Source organism: Indicator indicator, chromosome 30 (assembly GCF_027791375.1).
Source record: "Indicator indicator isolate 239-I01 chromosome 30, UM_Iind_1.1, whole genome shotgun sequence".
Taxonomy (NCBI): Eukaryota; Metazoa; Chordata; class Aves; order Piciformes; family Indicatoridae; genus Indicator; species Indicator indicator.
Window position 1 is genome coordinate 5,121,812 of NC_072039.1, and position 22,269 is coordinate 5,144,080.

A 22,269-nucleotide genomic window follows, 5' to 3' on the forward strand; every position below is an offset into this window, starting at 1 on the left:
TGATCTAATCTCACATGTAACAAGTGACAGGATAAGAGGAAATGGCCTCAGTTTATGCCAAGGGAGGTTCAGATTGGGTATTAGGAAAAATTCCTTCCCAGAAAGCTTTAAGGCCTGGAACAGACTGCCCAGGGAGGTATGTGGATGTGGTACTGAGGGATGTGGTTTAGTGCTAGGCGCTTAGCAGTAGTGGTGGGATTGTGAGCTTTAGGTGAGCAGTTTGGACTTAATGATCTCAAAGGTCTCTTCCACCCTCACTTGGAGGATTCTAAGATTGAGCAGGGCTGTGAGATAAAGGAGGAAATGAAAAAAAAAAAAAAAACCATCCCCTCCCTTGCTGAAGTTAGCAACATGATGAAAGTTTGTACAACAGAGACAAGGGTGAGTGTTTTGTAAAAATTTATTGAGCGTAGTCTTGAGGTTATAGAGGAGCATACACAGCATTGTATAGCGTCTACACTGCAGCAGAGGCAGTGGCAGGCTGCAGCTGCACTACAGTGTATACAGCGTTGCAGGCATCATGTCAGAAATCAACAGGGAGACTGAGCTGGTCCTGTGTGAGTGGCAACGAGGTTGGCTATCTTTTGTTTAGGGCTTGCTGCAACTGGTGGTGCTACTGCTTCAGGATAGAGGTGGAACACGCAGGATTTGTAAGGCAAGTGGAGTGCAAAGTGCACTTTTTGAGGTCTAGAACATGGAAATGGAAGCTGGAGCTGGGACTGCAGTCAGCAGTTGTTTGACACAGAGCTGTCCACCCTGTAGCTGTTTGGGTTGTTAAGGGAAGGTGCTTACTATGAACCTCTGTGACACAGACCAGTTAGCATTTGGAACAGGTGTCACTTCCAGCTGTGGGTTAGAACTGGAGTGACACAGCTTGCTTAGGAAGATGTTTCCATGCAAAGGAGCTGTCAGCAGTTGGTCAGTGATGGAGGCACTCTCTTCCTCTTTAAGGCAGTTCTAAGAGGCATTTAGATAAACATTGTGGAGCTTCACTGTGGGAACTCAAACTTCCAGTTATGGCTAAAAACAAGGGGAAATGCACTTTTTTTTCCCTGAAGGTGCTGCTCTGAGCCTGGTGAGCCATGTGGGGAAAGGGCAGTGGTGTCTCCCAGACAGGTACAAGGTGGGAGGGAAAGCTCATGTGCACATTCTGTGGCCAAGGACTACAGGTTTCATTTCCAGCCTAGAGCAGCATCCAAGCTGTGATAACCTCTGCAGTTGGTATTAACTTGTTTTGTCTGGACGTGTGGATATGAAAAAGTTCCTACAGTATAAAAATATCACTATAGAGCAAGATACGGGACAGGTGCCTTCAAAAAAAGCTAAGTCTCTGAATCCAGATCAGTGAAGCAGTTATATGATAGGTTTTTTTCCTCAGGTTAATAACCTTAATAATCATAACCTTAATAACAAAAAAAAAAATCCAAATCTAAAACATAAAAAGTTTCCACATCAACTCCATTTCTTGTAGTGCATCTCTCATAGTCAGCTATAAAGTATTTACAGGGTTTTACTCATTTACACAATATGGCTTCAATCTATCATAACACAAGAGCATCAAAACATCTCAGAGCAGAATTCTTCATCGTCAAACATTAAGATAAAAGTTTGGCATTTTCACCATTTGGCTGACGAGGCAGCAGAGTTACTTGGCTTCTGATTGTGCTTTTTGGATGATGGCAAGCACAAAATTTTGGTCGTTTCCATCAGGCTTTTTTAAACTCAGCAACAAGAGTCAGAGCTACCTCTCCCTCAAAGCCCAGCTGAATGTTTCATCAGCCACGGTTCCACAGACGTTGGACCCATGCGTTTGCCACTAAGGTAAGGAAGAGAAGGCCTTGCTTTTGGAACTTTTTGTATTAAGACAAGAAAGCAAAATGTATTTTGTGTTTTTTCTGAAAGTGCAGGTCTTTGGTAACAATAAACAAAATGAGCAAAGCGAGGAAGGAGGGGGAGTTGTGCTGGGAATGATGTCCAGCCAGTTTAGAGGGTACAGTCAGAAGACAGAGGAGAAGGTCTTGCTGTGGCACGTTTTATCACCGAGAATTCAAACGAGGAGCAACCTGCAGGAGAAGGATGACAAGCTAAAAAATGTTGGAAGCAAAGATGCCACAACAGTGTCAGGTCCTGAACACCTCTAAAGCACTCAATAGACTGGCTTGTAGAACTGTTCACGCAGCCTGTGAAGATTGTTCTGCTGAAACCTCAGCAGGGAACAACAGCAGGTAGCTGGCACCTGGGTAAGTTGGAGAGGCCACAGTGTTCCTACACCAAGTGCCTCTTGTATTGAGACATTCTCCCTACGTCAGCTCAAGTGACTTTCCTTTCCAGGGTCCCTTCCAACCCTTTCCATTCTGTGATTCTGTCAAGGAGCAGGGGACAAAACTGGAAGAATGTTCCTAGGGATGTTTTGAAAAGGTACAAGGTAGAAAAATGTGCTATGGTTCTTCATAGTCCCAAGGAGTTGGTTTGCTGTTACTCATGGCAAACAAAGCAGCTTGATCCCCATTTGAGCCTGCTCGCGCACGTGGACAGGAGAAAGAAATCCTGTGGCAGTGCTGCTCTGGTGGCTTTTGTAGGATGGACTGTTTGGAGAACAGAGCAGAAATGATTGATTGCTGTGCCCAGGCTAGTCAGGTTGCAGCAGGCTAGGGAAGCTCACTGTTTGCTCTGGTGGTGGTAAGGGAGTCCGAGCAGTCTCGAATGTGTTCTGGGTTTAGTTCTTAATAACCTTTACTCTGACAAGGCTTAAAACCAGCTGCATGACTCTATCCAGCTCACAAGGAAACTACAAAGGGAAGAGTGTTCCTTTTTCTTCCTGTCTTTTTCCATATCTTTTTAAATTTTGATTTGTAACAGTATGGCAGTAGCCTGGGTTGAGCAAACCTGGCAGTTACTGGAGACTGCAGGAGAAGGGGGAAAAAGCTGAGAGAGCAGCAGGAAAAGGCAGTGGACAGTGTCCATCTGCTGCAGACAGGGTTTAAGGCCAAACCGGGGTTTGGATCCACTGAGGGAACTGTGATTCTTTCCCACCTTCAGCCTCTACTCACCACTGTTAGATGGCCGTTCTTGGCTTTGGCTATGAGCAGTTCTGATCCTGATACGAAGTCAATGATGCCTTCTTTGCCTTGCCCAACTGTGAATTTTATGCTGCAAGGAGAAAGAGGCAAGAACACATTTGAGTTGTGACCTCTCCCACTAGCTTAGTTTTACCCTTGTCCTGTGTAAGTGGCTGCTTTGGATGCTGAGCTCGTCCAAGGCAGTGGAACCTTGGCTCAGCTGAATTATGTGCATTTTGGTGTCTTGTAGGTGTGGTTCTGTAGCTGTGGGCTGCTGAAGCAGAGCTCTCTTCAGAACCAACAGAAGGAAAGATGAGCAGCTCCCCAGAGGGGCTTGGCTTGACTCACCTGCCCTGGTTGATGTTGACATTGTTGACTTTGTCTGCCTGCATGGCTGTTTTGGTTAGTGTCTCGATCACATGGTCACTTTGGAGCACAACATCTCCCTGGGAGGAGAGAAAGAGGCAGTGCTGTCAGTCTGCCAAAGTGATGATGCTGTAATTAACTATCTCTGTAGGTTAGCATGGAAAAGCACTTCTCTAAGCAGACCAGGGCTTGGTAGAGGTCTCTGGGGCCTCTGCTGTGGGTCACACTGCATCTATGGCAGGTAAGTCATAGGGGGCAAGAGATGGCACCAGTCCTGCCAGGGAATGAGTCACTGTAAGCACAAGTGAAATGCTCTCAGAGCTGTCACAGAGTTAATGAAACACAAGTCCTTGTGTGCCCTCCCCTCAGCTGGGTCTTCTGCTCTTTGTGCCTTTAACACTTCTAGAGGTGGGAGGGGAAGTGGTGGCCGAGCCTCATTACCTTCTGTTTGTTATCCTCACAGTGCACATGCAGCACGAAGAGGTTATCGCTGAGGCTGCTGACGGAGATGCCTGCAATGGAGAACGGTCATTTGACACCCAACACAACGCTGCAGGAGTCTTGGCTGCATCTCAGAACCTCTCCCAGGAGCCCAGCAACTCTTGTTCCCACACCAAGAAACCCAACAGCTCAACCCACACCCTGTGGCTGGGGTGTTGGTCCTTGCAGGGTAAGTCTTGAGCTTCTGCAGCTTCTCAAATTCAGGCTCTGGATTCAGTGTTCCATAGCCTGAGTGAGAGGCTTTGCCTCTGCCATGAGTGGCTCATATTTGCAAGATGAAAAAATTCTCTCTCTGGGTAGGTGGGCAGGGATTAGAAAAGGAGCACTGTGCTGTGTCTCAAGGGTGTCTGTTTGTTTGTAGATTGTTGTTGGACTTCAGTGTCCTGACACTGATACAAACTGGATTCTCTATTTCAGTTGAGCTGGCCCAGCCCTAGCATAGATGATCGGACATCTCTTAGAGGAGGGGAGTCACAGAAACCCAAAGCAGTGTTGCCCCTGGACAGCACTTCAAATAGTGACAGTTAAAAATGCAGGAGACAGTTGCATCAAGCTAATGCTGAGAGATTAGAATCAAAACTTGCTGTAGCAGAGCTGGATTTGAGGCTGTGAGGTGAGGGGTTGCAAACAGAGCCGAACAGTGACTGTAATGTACCCAACAGACTCAGCAGTTTGTCTCTGACAAACATTGTAGATAGTTAGAGGGCTGAAAGCTGTCCCAGTGTCCCAAGCAGCTTCTCTGTCACAGAGGTGTGCAACTGGGAAACTGCTTTGAAGAAGGGGACTTGGGAAGATGACTTGAGTCCTTTTTATGACAATTTGATTGAGTTACATTTAGAAAAGCTCTTACAAGGTATTAGAGACTTAAACTGCTTGTATCTGGTACCCAGTCTTGTCCAGGGCAAGGATAAATCAGTTATTATTACTTACTACTTTGTAGCCAAGCGAAGCCTGGGGTTTGGCTCACTTGACTGAGGTCATTCACAGCCCCTCTCACCTGTCAGGTTGGCGTAGTCGATCCTCTGCTTGATTTTGGAGTCCTCAACGATGATGGCTGCGTTCTGGGTGAGGAGCAGCTGCCGTGACCTTGCTTTGTATCCTTTCCGGTCGTACTTGACCACAGGAACTGCATACTGAAGGAAGGGTTAGTAGGGCTGAGAGTGCTACCTCCCCTCTCGCCTGGAGAGCATGCAGGAGGCACTGACCAGTGGTTGGTAAGATAGGAATGGAAACAGCTCTTAAGTCCTACTCCCAGTTCTGCCACAGCCTAGAGAGGTTCTGAACAATAACCTGATGACTACATCTCTTTGGCTGGGGTCTTGTCAAATCCACAGCTGAGGTAGGCTTCTCCTTTCTTCTCCAGCCATGCCAGCTGCAACCCTTCTCAGTTCTGAACTGACATAATTAAACTTGCCCCTAACTCCAAATGCTGTTTCTGAGCCCCCAGCCCTTCTTCTGCTATCTTGTGAGGCACCACAGGCTCAATACTATGTAACATTCTTGCTGCATTTCCTTCAGAAATATCTTCTGATATTCTGCTGAATTAACTCTAGAAGGTTGACAAAAGTCTTAGGCCACATATCTCACCTTAATTGCTTCATTTTCTAAAGCCTGAAGGATTTTAGCATTTATCTCTTCATTACCTACATTAAAACCAAAGAGGTGAGGGTCAGAAAGACGTTCCTAGCAGAAAAGAAGTAGATTAATCTCCCCCCTTCCCATTAATCTTTGCAGCAGCTACTCACCAAGTCGAGTGTTGATGAAGAGCCTAGGAACACTCTGAGGGTAATTGTCTTTTTTACCCTTAAAAAGCTCACTGGCAATTACTTTTTGTTCCATCTGCAAGGACAAAAGAGGTCTGATTGTTCAGTATGAAATTTCTCCTTAATAAAATGAGAGGTTTGTCTTAAAAAGAGATGTCCCCTCTTTGGCTTTTTTTAAGCAGTTGTTTAGCTCTGAGTCTTCTGCATCATACTAGTCATGGGGTTACCCCAAATATTCCTTCTGTCCTGTTTTCAACAGCTACCCCTTCAGGGAGGAAAAGAAGTTCCTTTTCTCTTTTCTCCCCTTTAAGCTCAGAAGTGTGCATCATCAGGTTGGACTTGATGATCCTTGAGGTCCCTTCCAACCTTCTTGATGCTATGATTCCCTCTTTCCCTTTTAATCTGGACATGGCACCTAGTCCCTGGATTTCAGTAATGCTCATGGTTAAAAAGTCTGCAGCAATTCCTCAGGAGGAAGAGGTGAAGCCAAACAGTTGGGTTCTCCTGCTCTGCCCCATTTGGGTTTGGTCCTGTTTCAGATTAGTTCCCCTCCCACTCTGAAGCCTTTCAGCTGGTCAGTATCTGAAGCTCTGATACAGTCATGTCCTTATTAGCACTGACACACTGCAGCTCTCTGATCTCCTTAACCTTCTCTGCCTTATCCTCTGGCAGCACAACTCAGTTCAGCTGCTGTGCTGCCCTGGGAGTTCCTGTTGAGACAAATTAGTCACCATCAACCTTTGGGCCCTTTGACAGTGGCAGCATTCCAGGGTACAGTCACCCTGCACTGTAACTGTGACCTGTGCTCTTGGCTCCTAACTTGTGCTCCTGGAGAACAAAAGCAGTGAATGGAGCAAACAAGACAGCCTGTGCTTTATTTTGGGCAAATCCAAAGTTCTGGGTGCTGTTCCATGGTGTGAAGTACCTGAGGTGATTTACAGGCTCAAATGTGGACAGGAGCTCCTGTTATTGGTGAGTCTGGTTTGCTGGGGAAAGTGTTCTGCTGAGTCTCTGCCAAGGGTGGGATTATTCCTGTGTCCCTAATCACAGGCTCAGCCACTAGGCTCAGCTACAGCCTTTCCCTGCATGTGCTTAAGGCTGTGCAGGCCTTCCCAGTGAATACAGAAAGCTTAATGGCAGCTATCACTGTGCTCACTTGTTCCATGCTTACATTTCCTATTCTGTCCCTTCACTAAGCCTTTTTTAATGTAAAACCCCCCCCTTCCCTACCTTTCCATGGACTAAGATGAATCATCTCTCAGTATCATTTTCATTCTTTTTAGCTAGAGCAGCAGCTCTCACTGTTAGTGTAATATCTCTGTTTGGAAAATGACTGGTTCTGTGTTTGCAGAGTTCTTACTGCACTGGAATAAGGCAGCTTTTGACATTTTTCTCTCTCATGGAAAGAATAACAGGGCCTTGCAGTACAGAAATTACACAGGGGCATGGCTCTACAGGACTATTTAAGTAGTATGTATTGAAATAGGGATAGAAGGGGGTTGTTTTAGACACATTCTAATATTTTAGGGTTTTGGTTTTAATCTAACAGATAAATAAATCAGTGTTCTTAATTCAGTGAAGAACGCAGTGATTCAAGAGCTCCTCTACCTCCCCACTGCCTCTGTGACTCCCCTTGTAGCAGCACCCTTGTTCCTCCCACCCAACTCCTCCTTTCCTTCGTTTCTTACAAGAGACTCTCCCTCCAGTGCTTTCTAAAATCATGTCAAGTTGCCTCCTACCTGCTGCTTCCACTCAGGGCTGATTCTCTTGCAGTAGGTCCAGACCATGTTCTGCATGAAGAGCTGTCGCAGGAGCTCAGAGGTCTGAAGAGGAAACAGCAGAGAAAAAGAAAATGACCCAAAATGCCAAACAGACCAAGTGCTGCTTTCAAGTATTGTTTCATTACTGAGAGTTGCTTTTAAAATGAAATAATGGAAAGTTTACTTTTGCCCCACAACATTCTCCCAACTGCTTTAGAATGGAGAAAGAAAACTCCATTTTACCCTGCTGTACCCTTCCTTGCTTCCAGCTGTACCTGCAATCCAAACAAACAAGGATCCTGGGATAAGAGAACTCTGGGACTTGCTGCAATATTTTGTATTGCTCAGGTAGAAAAAACCCACTGCTGCCAGATGCAGAGAAATAAGAGAAGGAAGGTCAGAATGTTCTTCATGACGTCACTACAGCCAGCTCAGCCAGCCAGAGGGAAATTAAATTGTTCAGAGAAAAAGGGAAGAGAATTTCAGAAAACCTGTAGAAACTGGTGCTGCAGCAGCACCACACACTGAGGAGCTTCTGTGCTGCAGCTTTAATAATTTTACAGATATGCTAATTAACACCTGTTTGATGTTTGGAACCTGAACCAGAACCTACTTTATTCTTCCCTAATAGGAGGTGGCTCCCATCAGGCTTTGGGTGGCCCTGTGGTCTTTTGTCCTGCCCTGAGCCTCATCCACCCTGCATGTCATCCACCTGCTGCCCTTGTGCCTACCTGACGGAGTGATGGAGGAGGAGTTGGCCATGATTTGTCCAAAACATTTTTTGGTAAATTCCTCTTGAGGTTCATGAGGAAGGAGAACCTGATGTGATCAAGGAAGTACTCATTCTCTGGGCAGCGAGGCCTGTCCCGCCACATAAATCCTTTAATGAACCTGAGGGAGAAGAAAATTAGGTTAGAATATTAGAAAAGTGATCAAACTGAGTGATATTTAGAGATCCTATAGTGGTATTAGGGGATCTTCCAGCTGGCCTTCCAATACCTGGAGGGATCCTACAGGAAGGCTGGAGAGGGACTTTTCATAAGGGTGTCTGGCAGTATAGGGCAAGGAGGAATGGTTTGAAGCTGAGGTTTAGAGGGCATCTTAGGAAGAAGTTCTTCAGTATGAGGGTGGTGAGAGTCTGGAACAGGCAGCCCCAGGAGCTTGTGGATGCCTCCTCCCTGAGAGCATTCTGACTTGGCCTTCAGCAGCCAAGTCCAGTTGAGAGGTGTCCCAGCCCATACTGGGGAGGTTGGAGGAGATGATCTCTGAGGTCCCTTCCAACCTAAGCTATTCTATGATCTCTTCCAGTACAACCATTATCTGGGGTTAACAGTAATGAAGTATATTCTTCTCATCTCAGTGATGAGAATTAAGTCCCCATCTGATGGTTGGGTCGTTCTTTACACACCTTCTGATGGTCTCTACTGCCCACTTCTTCTTGGCTGCTTTTCGGCGCCCGAGGGTTCCCCGCCACCAGGACTGGATGGCTATTGCTGGACAGAACACAGAGATTGAGCACTCAGTGAGCCTCTCCACACCAACCCTGACTCCTACAGACCTGGCAGCACAGAGAGCTCAAGAAAGGCCGCTCTGGAAATAGGCAGCCTTCAGCAGGCCATATGGGGATGGTCCTCTTTTAGTTCTTAGCAATATGATAGAGAGGCTGAAGGTCAATGAAAAGCAGCAGCAGCTGGAAACTGGTGCCTGGAGGCTGCTGGGTGAACAGGAGTGAGGGCTGCTGCTCTTCCTCAAGACTCACACACACTAAAGGTGGAAGGAGGGGGAGCCACACCAACATCTTCCACTCTACTTCCAGCAAAGCTTTGACAACATTTCTTTGCACATCAAAATCATCTCTGACAACAAGGCTGCTTCAGACCAGGCAGTGCCCCAGCCCTGCAGTTCCCTTACTCCTACCTGAGTGTTTCATGTGCAGGAATTTCTTCCGGCGGTAGAAGCCTCTCCACGTGGCCTGCATTTTTGTTGCTGAAAGGGCAAGAAAAGCAGCAATTTGAGATTGTGACCCAGCAGAGCTTGGTAGAAAAAAAGCTCAAACTTCTTCAACAGAAGCCCTTCCTGAACAAACAGCAAAAAAAGTAATAATAAAATTGGAAAACAGGCAGCTGACTGTCCATGAAGCTCCTGCAGTCTGGGTGACTCACCCAGACTCTGCTTCCTCACTTCCAGGGCATCTTCCGTTGCAAACAAGGTCTTGGGAAATCGGATAAAAATCTTTGTTCTAGAAATAGAAACGCAGAATTACGTGTAACAGGCTGGAGAAGTTTGCTTCCTGCCCTTAGCATCCCCTTGGGGATCTCTAATCTTTTCCTCACCCAGCAGACAGAGGAGGATTATTTAAAAGCAGTGACATGGATGTCCAATGATTCATAAGCTCAAAGAGAAAAGAGAAGTCCTCACCTTCCCATTTTGTATTCTTCCTGTTTGTAGCCCAGGTGCTTCACCAGCACAGCCACCCCATCGTAGGGCCGCCCGTCCCACGTGGGCCACGTTTCTGGACACAGAGACTTGTACCTGTCAAGGGACAGCACAGAAAACCTCAGGGAGAGCAGTCCAGCCCCCACAGGGCCATGCTTCTCACTCCCACAAGAAAATAAGTGTTTCAGGGCTCAAACAGCTCCCCAGCCTCACCATCTCTGGGACCAAGACCATGGGCAGGGAGCAGCAGAGAGAGAAGTCCAGGGCCCTCCTACCTCTGCAGGAAGACTTCATATTTTCTTCGATAGGCAAAGCCAGCTCTGCGCACTCTGAGGTTCTCCATCAGCCCCAAGTATTTCACTTGGTGTCGGATTATGACTTCATCAAATCGATCTTGAGAGAGCACCACAGGAGAGGCCATGGTCAGTGGGTGGCTGTCCCTCAGCATGCTCAGTTCTTGGCTATACCTTACACAGTCAGCTTTCAGCTCTCACCCATTCTCACAGTGTGAGTCCCACACCACTCTGTGTCTCCTGTCTCCCTCCCCCTGTACTAAACATTTTTATTTAGTTCCCAAAAAGAAGTTCCCCTTTAGGATGTTCTATGTGCACAGGAGGAAGAAATGGGGGAGAATTAAAGGTCATTAAAAGGAAGTTAGATTAATTAAAGATTACTCCACCCAAGACCAGGGCTTCCATTCTGAGTCCTGGCTGTTGGTACTGCCACCACCTCCCTACAGGAAGCTCTGGCACAGACCCAAAATGAAAAGATCTTGCAGGATCATTTGGGCTCCTTGCTGTGCCTCACTGGCTGGGATCTGGTCAGCTCTAGATATAGCTGGCATAGGGGGGAAAAAAGAAAAAAAAAAAAAAAAGAGGAAGAGTGCCCAGGGCCTTACCAGCCTGTTTGGCATCGTTGGGTTTAATGCAGCGAATGTAGGAAGGTTCTTTGGACATCAGGATCTCCATGAGCTTGGCGAGGCTGTTTTTAAACTGAGTTGCTGCCTAGGAGCAAAGAAAGGAAACCCTGTAAGAAGCAATGGCTCAGGGCTGATGCTTGTGACTGCAGGACAAACAACCTGTCTCCCAGCTTTAAACGTGAGAGCCTTGTGTTCAGATGATGGTGTTAGACAGGACATTGTCTTTGAAAGAGAGGAAATGGTCCTCCTCCCACCCAGCTCTGCTGTTCTTACCGTTTCTGGTCTCTTTTTGTCTGTCAGCTCTGTCCTGTCAAAACACTGATTTATGATGGGATTCTCGGAGTTGCACATGGTCTGCAGAGAGAGAGGTTGTCAGAGAAAGTACAGGGCACTCTTCAGAGAACTACCCAAGAAACATGGGACAAAACTCTGTAGGGTAGGGGGGGAAGGGGTGGTTTTTTCCCTTTGCTGTTTAATAATAAAATGAACTTTGGCACCTCAATTTGTCTTTTCATAGTGCAGCCCCATGGACACACATTCTCCAGGAGCCTAGAAGAATCTTTTCCCTCAGGTGCCACCACCCCATTTTAAACCAGACTCTTTGTTCTGCTGAGTATCCTTTACCCACACACTCACCTCCTTCAGGTTCCGAAAGAGAAGGTCATTGTTTTTATCTAGGAAACCTGGAATAGAAAGAAACCACTCAGGCTGCCACTGCTGCTCTACAGGAGCGTCACAGCAAGGCAGAAATGGAGATGGGAAACTCATATCCTTAATCAAATGATGTGTGGACATAGTCTGTGCCCAGAGCTTGCTTTACTGCATAGGGAGCTGCTGTAATTCAAAGGGCAGAGGCAGCAGAGCTGATGACTCACTCACCTGCCACACTGTAGGTGACATCCCCAGCATAGTGCAGAAGCCGAAACTCCTCCCGCCCCAGGGACTTGCGAGTTTTTTGGTCAGCAAGTTTGTGCCTGGAAAGAGAGAGGAAATTTCCTGACAAACCAACAGTTTGTTTCATGAGGAGATTCGCTTCAAAAAGCACTCCAGGATTTGATCCCAGAGCAGGACTGTGTGAGCACAGAGGCAAGGCAGGGAATAAGTCTGACTTGCTGACTTCCAAGGCCAAAAACCAAACAAAGTTATCAACAAGCAAATCATAAAAATGCCATAAAATGTATTTGTGTTTATTTCACTTTATCTTCCTGCTGAGGTGATGGAAGGGTTGTGTGCATAGGAAATTAGAGGCAGCAAGCAAGAGGGCACTGAAAGGCTGGCAGGAGGCTGGCACACTCATGAGACACCACACGGATCCTGATCCGAGCACAAATGGGCATGCAGTAAGTTATCTGAAGCTCCAAAACTGCAGTGAACAACCTGTGAGGTGAAAGATGGAATGCACACCCACTGGGCTGGAGGGGTGGCAATAGGGGCAGGTTGCCAAGGTCAGAGGAGGATATTCATACCCTCTGGGCAGCAAACGGGCACAGAGGTGAGTTAGTGCAACATGAACCTCCCCATTTGGACAGCACCAGCGCTGCTGGTGTCACTCTAATGCACACACACCTCTGAACACACTCCAGTTCTGCTCTGTGTTCTGGTTACTCCCAGACCTCAGCTGAGTCAGCAGTTGCCTCGTCAGCAGCCTCATAAAGCAGGAGTCTGACACACCTGAAGTACTGAGCCAGGCCTTGGAAGAGCCAAGAAGCCACAAGCCTGCAAATTCCTTGGATTTATTAGCAGTAGGAAGCCAGCAAAAGACAAACTTGCTTATTCTGTATCACCTTTAACTCACAATCTGATCTCTGGCAAAAGAAACCACAATCACCTTTTCAGTAGGATGCTACAGCCACACACGCAGTGAGTTGCAAGGTTCTCTGGGAATAAAGCTCTAGGCTCTGTGCCACACACGGCACCCACCAGAGGAACTGCCCTCAGCTATGGGAGCACTCACGTGACAAAATGAGGGTGGTTCTTCACAGTTTCCTCCAGTTTCTCCAAGAAGGTTGTATCTGTGGCATCCCCAGGCCTCAGGCACTCTTCATCCTACAACACACATCACAGTATGGAGTTCTTGCTCAGTAGGCAAGAACTCAGCACACAGGCCCCAGCTCCAGTTCTGTCTCACTGAACACTTCCCCAAGTTGACCCTTTGGCCTTTAACAGGTAGAGCAGCTCCTAGGCCAACAAAGCAAGAATATTGAGCTGAAAAAGAAAACATTTTGCTCTTTCCAGACTGACTGGACTGGAAGCTTCCTTCCCAAGAGCAAACGGAGGTGCTACAAGATGACTTTTAACAGTGTCACTGTTCAGGGCATCGCAGCGCTTCCCACCTTCCCAAACAATCCAAGGAGAAGCTTGGACCTTTTTTCCCTTGTTCTTGCCCTTGTTTTCCACTGCACTGCCCCAGTTTTTTTAAACCATGTAAAAAGGTGGTGTCAACTCACCAGAATAGAAATGATGCCTTTGAATTTCTCTTCCACCAAATCACAAATTATTTTGTTATTGAAATACTGAACTGGTTCCCACTACAAAGACAAGAAATCACACTTGGGTGAAAGCCTGGAAAAACACAGGAACACTTGAGAACATTTCAGATAGCACCTCCCTTAAACACAATGTTCCTGTCAGATTGCAAACCAAGCTTTCTCACTCATCAATTTCGCTTTCCAAACATTCCCTTTACAAAGGCAATTTTTTCCATCAGAGACTGGTATGGCATGACTCACTGCCAGCTCTATCACCAGAGTGTGTCAAACCAAGGGCAAAGGAAAGCTCTTCAATTTGTTTGCTTTGCAGACCATTAGCACCTCTTTTTCTAATTATCTGTCCCCTGGCCTGCAGGAGGTGCTACAAAGGAGACAGTGGAAGTGATCATAGGATGCTAGGGGTTGGAAGGGACCTCTGGAGAACCCCTCCCCGCCAGAGCAGGGCCTTATCTAGCACAGGTCGCAAGGGAACACATCCAGAGGGGGCTTGAAAGTCTCCAGAGGGGAATCCCTTTCTGGGGAGCCTGCTTCTGTGACCCTTACAGTAAAGTTCTTCCTCATGTTGAGGTGGAACTTCCTGTGCTGTAGTTTCCATCCTCTGCCCCTTGTCCTATCACAGGGCACAAGTGAGCAGAGGCTGTCCCTGTCCCTTCCTGACCCCCCCAGCCTTCAGGTATTTATAGACATTGCTCAGATCCCCTCTCAGTCTTCTCCGCTCCAGACTAAACAGCCCCAGGTCTCCCAGCCTTTCCTCACAATGCAGTGCTCCAGTCCCTTAATCATCCTTGTAGCCCTCTGTTGGGCTCTCAAGTAGATCCCTGTTCCTCCTGGGGAGCCCAGAGGAGACGAGAGTGGCTCTTACCGCGATTCCTTCTGACTCGTACTCCTCCTGCTCTGACTTCAAGGTCAGCTCGATGAAGAGCTGCTGCAATTTTTCATTACAATAATTAATACAAAACTGCTCAAAGCTGCAAACAAACAAACAAAAAAAAAATCAGATAGATAATCACTCACACTGTACCACAGGTCAAAGAAGCTATAATCAGTTGGGCAGTGGCATGAACAGATCTCTGTGCAAATCAGGAGCTTTTGTGAAAGGTTTCTTTACTGAATGCATATATCTACTAAGTTTATTATTTAGAGTTCCAGGAGGGAAACAAATGGACATGAAACGTGGAACACAGAAACTTTTAAGCAGGGCCAAATAACACTGCAAATTTGAGAGTCCCAGTTCGTTACACTCTACCAGTCAGGGTCCAGGCTCTGACACAGCTGAACTTTCATAGCTGTGCTTTCCCAGCCACACCAATGTGGCCAGATGCCACAACAGCCACCACTGTGCCAGAGAACTGGACAAAGGCATAGTTCAAACTGCTGCATGAACATGCCCCCCAAAAGACAGCAGGCTCTTTAAAATACCAGGAATGCTAAATGTTAGCTGGATGCCCTGAGCCTGAGGAGCCCCAAGTTATTCAACCCATTTCCCAAAGCAGAAATGTCATCTCTTTAGCTAGCTAAGAGCACCAGACATGGAATAAAGTCTTGTTTCACAAGAAAGAGAAAACAGCATCATGAGTTTACTTCACAGACACTGAAGCAAACCAACCTGTTGTGCTGGAAAACTTCAAACCCATAGATATCAAGCAGTCCTAGGACTGTTGTACTTCTCCAGCCTGGAAACTCTCCTTCCTGCAATAGGGCAAAAGAAATCTATCACAGGCCCTTAGTCGTTTAATTCCCTCCTTATCCTCTTCTTAAAGGAAACCAAATCAATTTAGGAATCACCATGCCGCATGGAGCTTGCTCTTTCTCTGCTTCACAGCTAGATGATTTTAAAACTGCTTTTCACACAGCAAGCCAAAGGTTCACTTACCTTGTAAGCAAGAGACTTGTTAACCTTGTTCACCAGCCAGGAGAACGTGCGGCCGTATATCGCCTTAGCCAGCGCGTCCCTGGCGTAGGCTGCCTGCTCCAGGTTCAGAGGGCTGATGAGCTGCATGCAAAGGACAGAAAAGCCACTCAGCAGCCTTTCCCCTCAGGGATTAAATTTCCCCAGTCCATACTTAATCAAGAGCTGCTCAACAGCACCCTGTCTGCCTCAGCTCACATCACTGTCTCCCAGCTGTCCAGGCAGCCAGTTGTCATTAGGCTGTGGGACTCCTGCTCTGACAACTTCCAGTGACAAGTGAGAAGTGAAGAGGCTACTTTTGGAGACAGTTGATGATGTATCACTGTTTGGTTTAATCCCACATGCCTCCAGATCCCCAGTCCATGTTCTTACCTCTTCCCCTTTTGCTATGATCTTCTTGTGGATCAGCGCATCTCGAAGAACAGAGCCCTCGACTGCTAGGAGCTGCAAAGCAGCAGAATATTAATTTCTGAAGCTGTAGGTTCAACTTATTCTTAATAAAGACATCAGAAAGGCTAACTGCTGAAATGCAGTCCAGTGAAACAACCCTTCATTTCCCACTGACACTTCAGGAATTGCAGCATCAGTCCTTCCCTTCCTCCTTCCTGGCAGTGATAACCTACCAGATAAGCTGCCTGGGTTGTTGTGGCACAAAGAACTGACAAAGCAAAGCCACAAAGGTTCTTCCCTGCAAACCTTTCTCTGGAGCAGCTCTATTCCCACCACACTGACTGAAGGTGAAAATCTTAAGCCAGTGGTGGATCAAGTGGCAAATCAAGAAGTTGTCAAAGAGTTTTGATGTTAACATTTGCATTTTATTTAGGTCAAATAAAACAAATGTATGAAAACCTCTAAATCATATTCCAGTATTATATGATGTTCAAAACAGGGAAACCTCTCTAATTCATAGAATGGCCTAGGTTGGGAGGGTTCTCGGAGATCATCTACTCCAACCTCCCCACTATGGGCAGGGACACCTCTCAACTAGACTCAGCTGCTGAAGGCCTCATCCAACCTGGCCTTGAACACCCCCAGGAGGATGCATCCACAACCTCCCTGGGCAGCCTATTCCAGAGACTCACTACCCTCATACTGAAGAACTTCTTCCTAAAATCCAGTCTAACCCTGTTCTCCCTCAGCTTCAGACCATTCCCCCTTGTCCTGTCACTAGACACCCTTATGAAAAGTCTCTCTCCAGCCTTCCTGTAGGATCCCTTCAGGATCAGGATTCATCTAATTCCTCAGGTAATGCATCTCCAGCTGGTGATACTCACCCTGGCCAGGTATTTGATCTGATTCTCCGTGGTGACCTGAGCATTTCCTTGTTCATCAGCAGCAAACTGAACATTGCCCAGATGCAGCACACTCGCCACAATGCTCAGCAAATCCTAGGATGGAAGCAAGAGGCAGAAACCAGGATAATGAAACCAATGCCCAGAGACAAAAAGCAGTGAGATTTTTATGGGAAGTAACATTTTGTGAGAGTAACTTGGGGCAGGGGGGGTTTCAGGATTTTGGCACAAAATGCAATCATTCAGGCTTTGGCCAGAAAAATTCCTTTGGTGTAAGAAAATCATCTGTGCAAAAGAAACCTCACCTCCACCTCGCTGTCGTTGAAGCTGATAATGGACAGGGCTCTTCGCACTACCTTCCAATCATTTTTATCATTTATGGAACTGACCCTTGCACAGTGACCCTAAAATGACACAGAATCAAGTGAATAGCTGTCCAAGATTGCCATGCTCAGAACGCTTCTGCCACAGGTTTCTTTTCACAGAGGTCATCTCAAAGTGTTATTTTTTTGAAGTGAGGGCAGGAAACTATGAAGCTGGCTGAGGACATCTCAGTCTCAGACTGCAGCAGTGCCATCAGAATTCCTACCTCAGGCTCACCTTTACTAAATAGTGATACTGCTGTGGGTTCTTCTCGAGGCCCAGCCTTCTCAGTAAGTCCTCTTCCCCTCCATCTAGCAGCTGGTAGAAAATATGGAAGTTTCTCTCTCCATGATTCTGGTGGACGACTCGGGATTTCTCCAGGAGGTAGTTCAAGATGTGGCCCCCGACAGGAGCCCCCTAAAAATCAAACCAGATACATTGAAAGAGTTCATCAACACAAAGGAAAATATTTCTGCTGCTTGGTGGCCTCTTCAAAGACAAAATGATACTCTACAAAAAGACAGAAAATTATCTGTCTGTTTTGTATCACCATCTCTATTTCCACAGAGTGGCAATTTGAGTTCTGAAGTGTGTGCAAAATGAGCTATCAAGTGACAGTGACACAGCATAATACAGATCACAGCTACAGCACACACTGAATGGGATCTTGACTTCTGGAAAATTCCTTCTCAGAAGGAATTCAACACAAGGAAAAGCGCTGTGGGTAGGGAGGGACTGCAAGCTGAGATGTTTAAATGACTGCAGTATGCTGAGCTACTTGTTTCCTGCACTGTGCTCACCTTCATGGTGTGGGGCAATTTGGATCAGAATTAAATCAAACACTATGCAAAGTTACACAGGGCAGAGACTATCTTCAGATCACAGCTGGCTTATGGGCATTTAGTTTGGGAGTATCCAATTCCATGGTACACATATGCCCTAGATACAGGAAGAGTTAATCTCACTGTGTCCATATAGAGAGAAAGGATGGAAGAAAGAAAGGGAAGTGTGTACTGTAAAATCCTCTGGAACCAAACTCTACCACCACAGACTCTGCTCAGGCAAGAGAAGAGAATGCAAAGCAGTCACTCCACAAGCACAGCAGTACAAGAAAGCACAGGCAACAGAGAACCTGCTGTGGCTGGCACCAGTTCTGAAGTGTAAAGCAGATTGTGAGTTACCCTGTAATCAAACTGCACATCCATGTATTTCCCAAATCTGCTGGAGTTGTCATTCCGAAGGGTTTTTGCATTTCCAAAGGCCTGAAAGGGAAATGATTTAGAGAAAGATAAATAAGTATAAAAGGAGATTATTTATAAACACTGTGGTGAAACTGCCAGTTGTTTGTTTATAGCCATTAAAGCCTGTGTTGTCCTTTTTGCAGGGAAAACCAAGAAGGAAACAGATTGCTACCCAAATTCTAATGCTGATCTTTGCACCCAGCACAAGCACTGCAGATGGAACATGCCTCTGCAAACATTTCCAGCCCCCCATGCAAGCTTATTTTCATGCCAGTTCACTGCTGACAACATATGTCACGTCTGACAGTCTTTTCAAAGCTTCCTCCTTTATCACAGCTATTTGCTTGCAGCTCCCTGCAGCTCCGCTCTCAGCAGGCGCTCTCCTGCCTTCCCCTTTTGGCCAGCACACCTTTCCCAGGCACATTTGAGAACAGAGCAGAAATATGGAAGGGAATGGCAATGACAGCTCAGGACTGGACACTAGAGGACACCACAGCACCAGAAAATGCACCCACAAATGCATTTATCAGAGAGCAACGCAGCAGATGTGTCACTTGTGGCTTTGCAGACTTAAGCAACACAGCAGAGCTCATCCCACACCCAGCGCCTGCCTCTCCCTGCAGCTCAGCCCCTCCAGAACTGCTCCTGGTGAGCTGGAGAGGGCCAAACGAGCTCAGAAGCAGCCATCTCCTTGCCTTAGAAGCAAACAGAATTCCACTGCGTACATGCAAACATATCTGCCCACATGCCACGACCCAGCGCTCCCAGGACAGATGATCTGCTGTGCGCAGACAGCTGAGCCATGCCCAGCAGGGTCCAGCTGCCCCCACCCCCTCAGCTGGAAAATGTGAGTGCTGCTGGTATGACTCGACGTCAGCTTTCCACGCTGCAGGCTCTAGAGTTACCTCCAGGACGGGATTGGATTGTAACAGTCGGTCCTTCACGGTTTCCACCTGCTGACTGGCTGGACAGGTCATGGCGTAGTACTGCAGGATCTTCTTGGTGGCCTCCGTTTTGCCGGCGCCGCTCTCCCCGGAGATCAGAATGCACTGATCCCTCCGCTCCGTGCGCAGCGAGCGGTACGAGTTGTCTGCGATGGCGTAGCTGAGGGCAGGGAGAACCAGCCATCAGTTTGCTTCGCAAGCCAAGGGCACAGGCTCCTCAGCTAAGGCTGTCCCACAGTGCCAGCTCTCAGCAGAGACACCTCAGAAGCAGGTGTCCATGGCCTGGGTCCATGGCATATTGCCTCTACGTCATTTCAGTCTGGAGAGGAGAAGACTGAGAGGGGATCTAATAAATGTATGTAAATATGTGAGGGCGGGCAAGGAAGAAAGGGACAGCCTCTTCTCACTTGCACCCTGGGACAGGACAAGGGGCAATGGATGTAAACTACAGCACAGGAAGTTCCACCACAACATGAGGAAGAACTTCTTTGGGCAGGGACACCTCACACTACATCAGGCTGCTCAGAGCCACATCCAGCCTGGCCGTAAAAACCTCCAGGGATGAGGCTTCTACCACCTCCCTGGGCAACCTGTTCCAGTGTCTCACCACCCTCATGGGGAAGAGCTTCTTCCTAACATCCAGTCTGAATCTACCCACTTCTAGTTTTGCTCCATTCTCCCTAGTCCTATCACTACCCAACATCCTCAAAAGTCCCTCCCCAGCTTTCTTGTAGGCCCCCTTGAGATACTGGAAGGCCCCAATAAGGTCTCCTCAGAGCCTTCTCTTCTCCAGACTGGACAGCCCCAACTCTCTCAATGCTGGCAACTGCTTACAGAGGGAGAGAGGAAGAGAAGGACCAGAGAGATGCAATGGAAAAGGATCCAAGCCTTTCACAAAGCACTTCACCACGCTCTTTTCAGCTGTCTTACATGTGTTGATCAAACAGATCTCCTGTCTTCATACACTTGACAGCCTTTTAATAGCTTTGCCTTTTAATTTTTTTTCCTTCCTTTTATTTTTTTTTTTTTCAAAACTCTCATGCTGTGAAATTAGTTAGAAATTATCACACCAAAATAACAGCCTTGGCCTTCTCAAGCCTATTAATACTTGGTGCTAAGGCAACACCAGTGAGCTACCTAGCAACACAACTGCATACCTACCCTTCTAAAGCCACCAAGCCCTTCTCCTCCCATCCACATTCTGCCTCTGGAATATTTTGGAAAACAGTTGAAAATGCGAATTTGATTTAGAGAACTGCCCCTAGGTTGCATGCCCTTGCTGGGGGATTTGATGGTCCTACAAGCTCACTCAGCTGACAGTCATGCAGAATTCACTTCACTTAAAAGATGCTTAGGGTCCCATTTAGAATCACTGAATTGTCACGGTTGGAAGGGACCTCAAGTATCAGCCAGTTCCAACCCCCCTGCCATGGGCAGGGACACCTCACACTAGATCAGGTTGCTCAGAGCTCCATCCAGCCTGGCCTTAAAAACCTCCAGGGGGGGTTCACTTGAAAGATGTTTAGGGTCCCATTTGTAGCCCACATCTCTGCCCCCCTGGCAGGCTGTGAAGAGGACAGGGTGTGACAGATCACTTTGGGAAGCATGCTGTGTTGCAAGGCCATTGGGATAACTTTTCTCCTTTGAATGACTGCAGGCACCACACTTCTCAGAGAACCCAGCACTCAGGCCTGCCCTTACAACTATTTTGACACTGGAATAGCAACCCTGAAGTATTTTGTCTTTCTAGAGTCAGTTCAGAATTAGAAGAAAAAAGGACACCTGAAATACTGTAAAAGGAGAAGCAGAGAGTACTACACTTCAGTGCTCCTCAGAGTATTTTAAAATGCATAAGTAATCAAATAATGGAATGGTTTTTCTAATGGAACAAGAAAAACAGTTCACAAAACCCCCACTGTTTCCCCAGCTGGAGCAGCACTGGCATTTGGTACTGAAGCTCTCAGGAGCTCAGCTCTCAGAATTTTTAATTCTTAAGGGATGAGTTAAAGCAAGAAAAGAGAGAACAGCCTAAGAAATCATCAGCTGCTTTGTGATTTAAGTCACTTTATGTGGCACACGCAGGAATTGAAGCATATCTGCTTACTGCTCCGTGTTGTACATGAGCATTGCCAGCATGCTCAGTCCTCTGCCTCCTGCTCACAGACAAAGGTAGCCACAGCCTCAGTGATTTTCCACAGTCACAAAATTCTCCCCTGAGAACAAGACAGCCCTCAGGAGTGCCCTGATCACAGGTAAAAGTAGCTGCATCCAGGCCAAGTCTACCTGGAAGGCAGGACTGAAAGTTGCTGGCAGTGCAGCTAAGGCTGGGGTGAGGCTGGACAGCTTCAGAGCTGCTGCCTCTGCACCTCTCCCAGGTCCTTCACCAGCAACTGCCCAACACTGGTTGAAGCCACTGCTGGTTGCTTTCTTGGGGCAGTTCTCTTAGCTGGGACACCTGCATGTAGACAGGATGATCTACCTAGATGAAGAAGAGAACTCAGCAGGTTTGAATGCAGGTTTTTCCAGATTAGGTCCACACAAAAAACCTGAAATGCTACAAAAATGACATTTTTCTCCCAACAAACACAACTTCCAAGCGTTCAGACTTTCCCAAGCAATGGTGTTGCTCTTTCTCTCCATGCTTGCAATGCATTCTGTTTTGCTTACTCTCCTGGGCTACATGCCAGTAATAAGAAACAGTCCAAATAGTTTGCTCAAAAATAATATCATTTACTCTTCCAAGATCTGCTTCAGAAAAAAAATAAAACACAAAACAAAACAAACCCCAACAACAAGCAAAAAAAAAAAAAAAAACACTCCAAGAGGTGCTCAGAATTTGGCCACTGGTTCTGAAAAAAAAAATATTTTGGAGGCAAATGTCCTCAGCTCTCAGTCTTCTTTCTCTTTCAGTCTGACAAAAAAAAAAAAAAAAACCAAAATTGAAATTGCTTTCAAAAATAACTTTAAACCTCAAACTTTTTTTTTTTTTAATGGGAAATTGGGAATGTTCACCAGGCCAGAGCATGTAAATAAATACATTCCTTGTTCCAACGGGCTGATGGTTTCTTAGCAACGAGGGAAATAGCAGATAAATATTGGTCAGGCAGTAACAGCAGAGGTAGGAAAGAAACCACCACACATACAGACACACTCTTTCCCCCAGTTAGCCCTGTGCTGAATGAGCAGGGGAAACTCACAGCCCGGACATGCAGACCCCAAGTAACCCT

At 46.8% G+C, this 22,269-nt stretch overlaps 1 protein-coding gene across 1 annotated transcript in view; it reads right to left on the reverse strand.

The window, feature by feature from the left end:
- Positions 1-393: 393 nt before the first annotated feature.
- The window catches only part of MYO1C (myosin IC), a 59,194-nt gene continuing 37,318 nt past the window's right edge, over positions 394-22,269 (reverse strand). The window contains exons 4-32 of the mRNA XM_054394466.1: positions 19,004-19,202; positions 18,039-18,119; positions 17,095-17,274; positions 16,800-16,898; positions 16,477-16,590; positions 15,575-15,646; positions 15,167-15,286; positions 14,900-14,982; positions 14,156-14,261; positions 13,252-13,332; positions 12,759-12,850; positions 11,684-11,778; positions 11,441-11,487; positions 11,078-11,158; positions 10,784-10,889; positions 10,161-10,278; positions 9,868-9,981; positions 9,612-9,688; positions 9,367-9,435; positions 8,858-8,942; positions 8,181-8,340; positions 7,429-7,512; positions 5,672-5,765; positions 5,514-5,569; positions 4,924-5,059; positions 3,867-3,937; positions 3,408-3,505; positions 3,051-3,150; positions 394-2,063 (exon numbers count right to left, since the gene is read on the reverse strand). Coding sequence (XP_054250441.1) covers positions 2,037-2,063; positions 3,051-3,150; positions 3,408-3,505; positions 3,867-3,937; positions 4,924-5,059; positions 5,514-5,569; positions 5,672-5,765; positions 7,429-7,512; positions 8,181-8,340; positions 8,858-8,942; positions 9,367-9,435; positions 9,612-9,688; positions 9,868-9,981; positions 10,161-10,278; positions 10,784-10,889; positions 11,078-11,158; positions 11,441-11,487; positions 11,684-11,778; positions 12,759-12,850; positions 13,252-13,332; positions 14,156-14,261; positions 14,900-14,982; positions 15,167-15,286; positions 15,575-15,646; positions 16,477-16,590; positions 16,800-16,898; positions 17,095-17,274; positions 18,039-18,119; positions 19,004-19,202 — 2,845 coding nt within the window. The 3' untranslated portion in view covers positions 394-2,036. The remainder of the gene's footprint in view (positions 2,064-3,050; positions 3,151-3,407; positions 3,506-3,866; positions 3,938-4,923; positions 5,060-5,513; positions 5,570-5,671; positions 5,766-7,428; positions 7,513-8,180; positions 8,341-8,857; positions 8,943-9,366; positions 9,436-9,611; positions 9,689-9,867; positions 9,982-10,160; positions 10,279-10,783; positions 10,890-11,077; positions 11,159-11,440; positions 11,488-11,683; positions 11,779-12,758; positions 12,851-13,251; positions 13,333-14,155; positions 14,262-14,899; positions 14,983-15,166; positions 15,287-15,574; positions 15,647-16,476; positions 16,591-16,799; positions 16,899-17,094; positions 17,275-18,038; positions 18,120-19,003; positions 19,203-22,269) is intronic.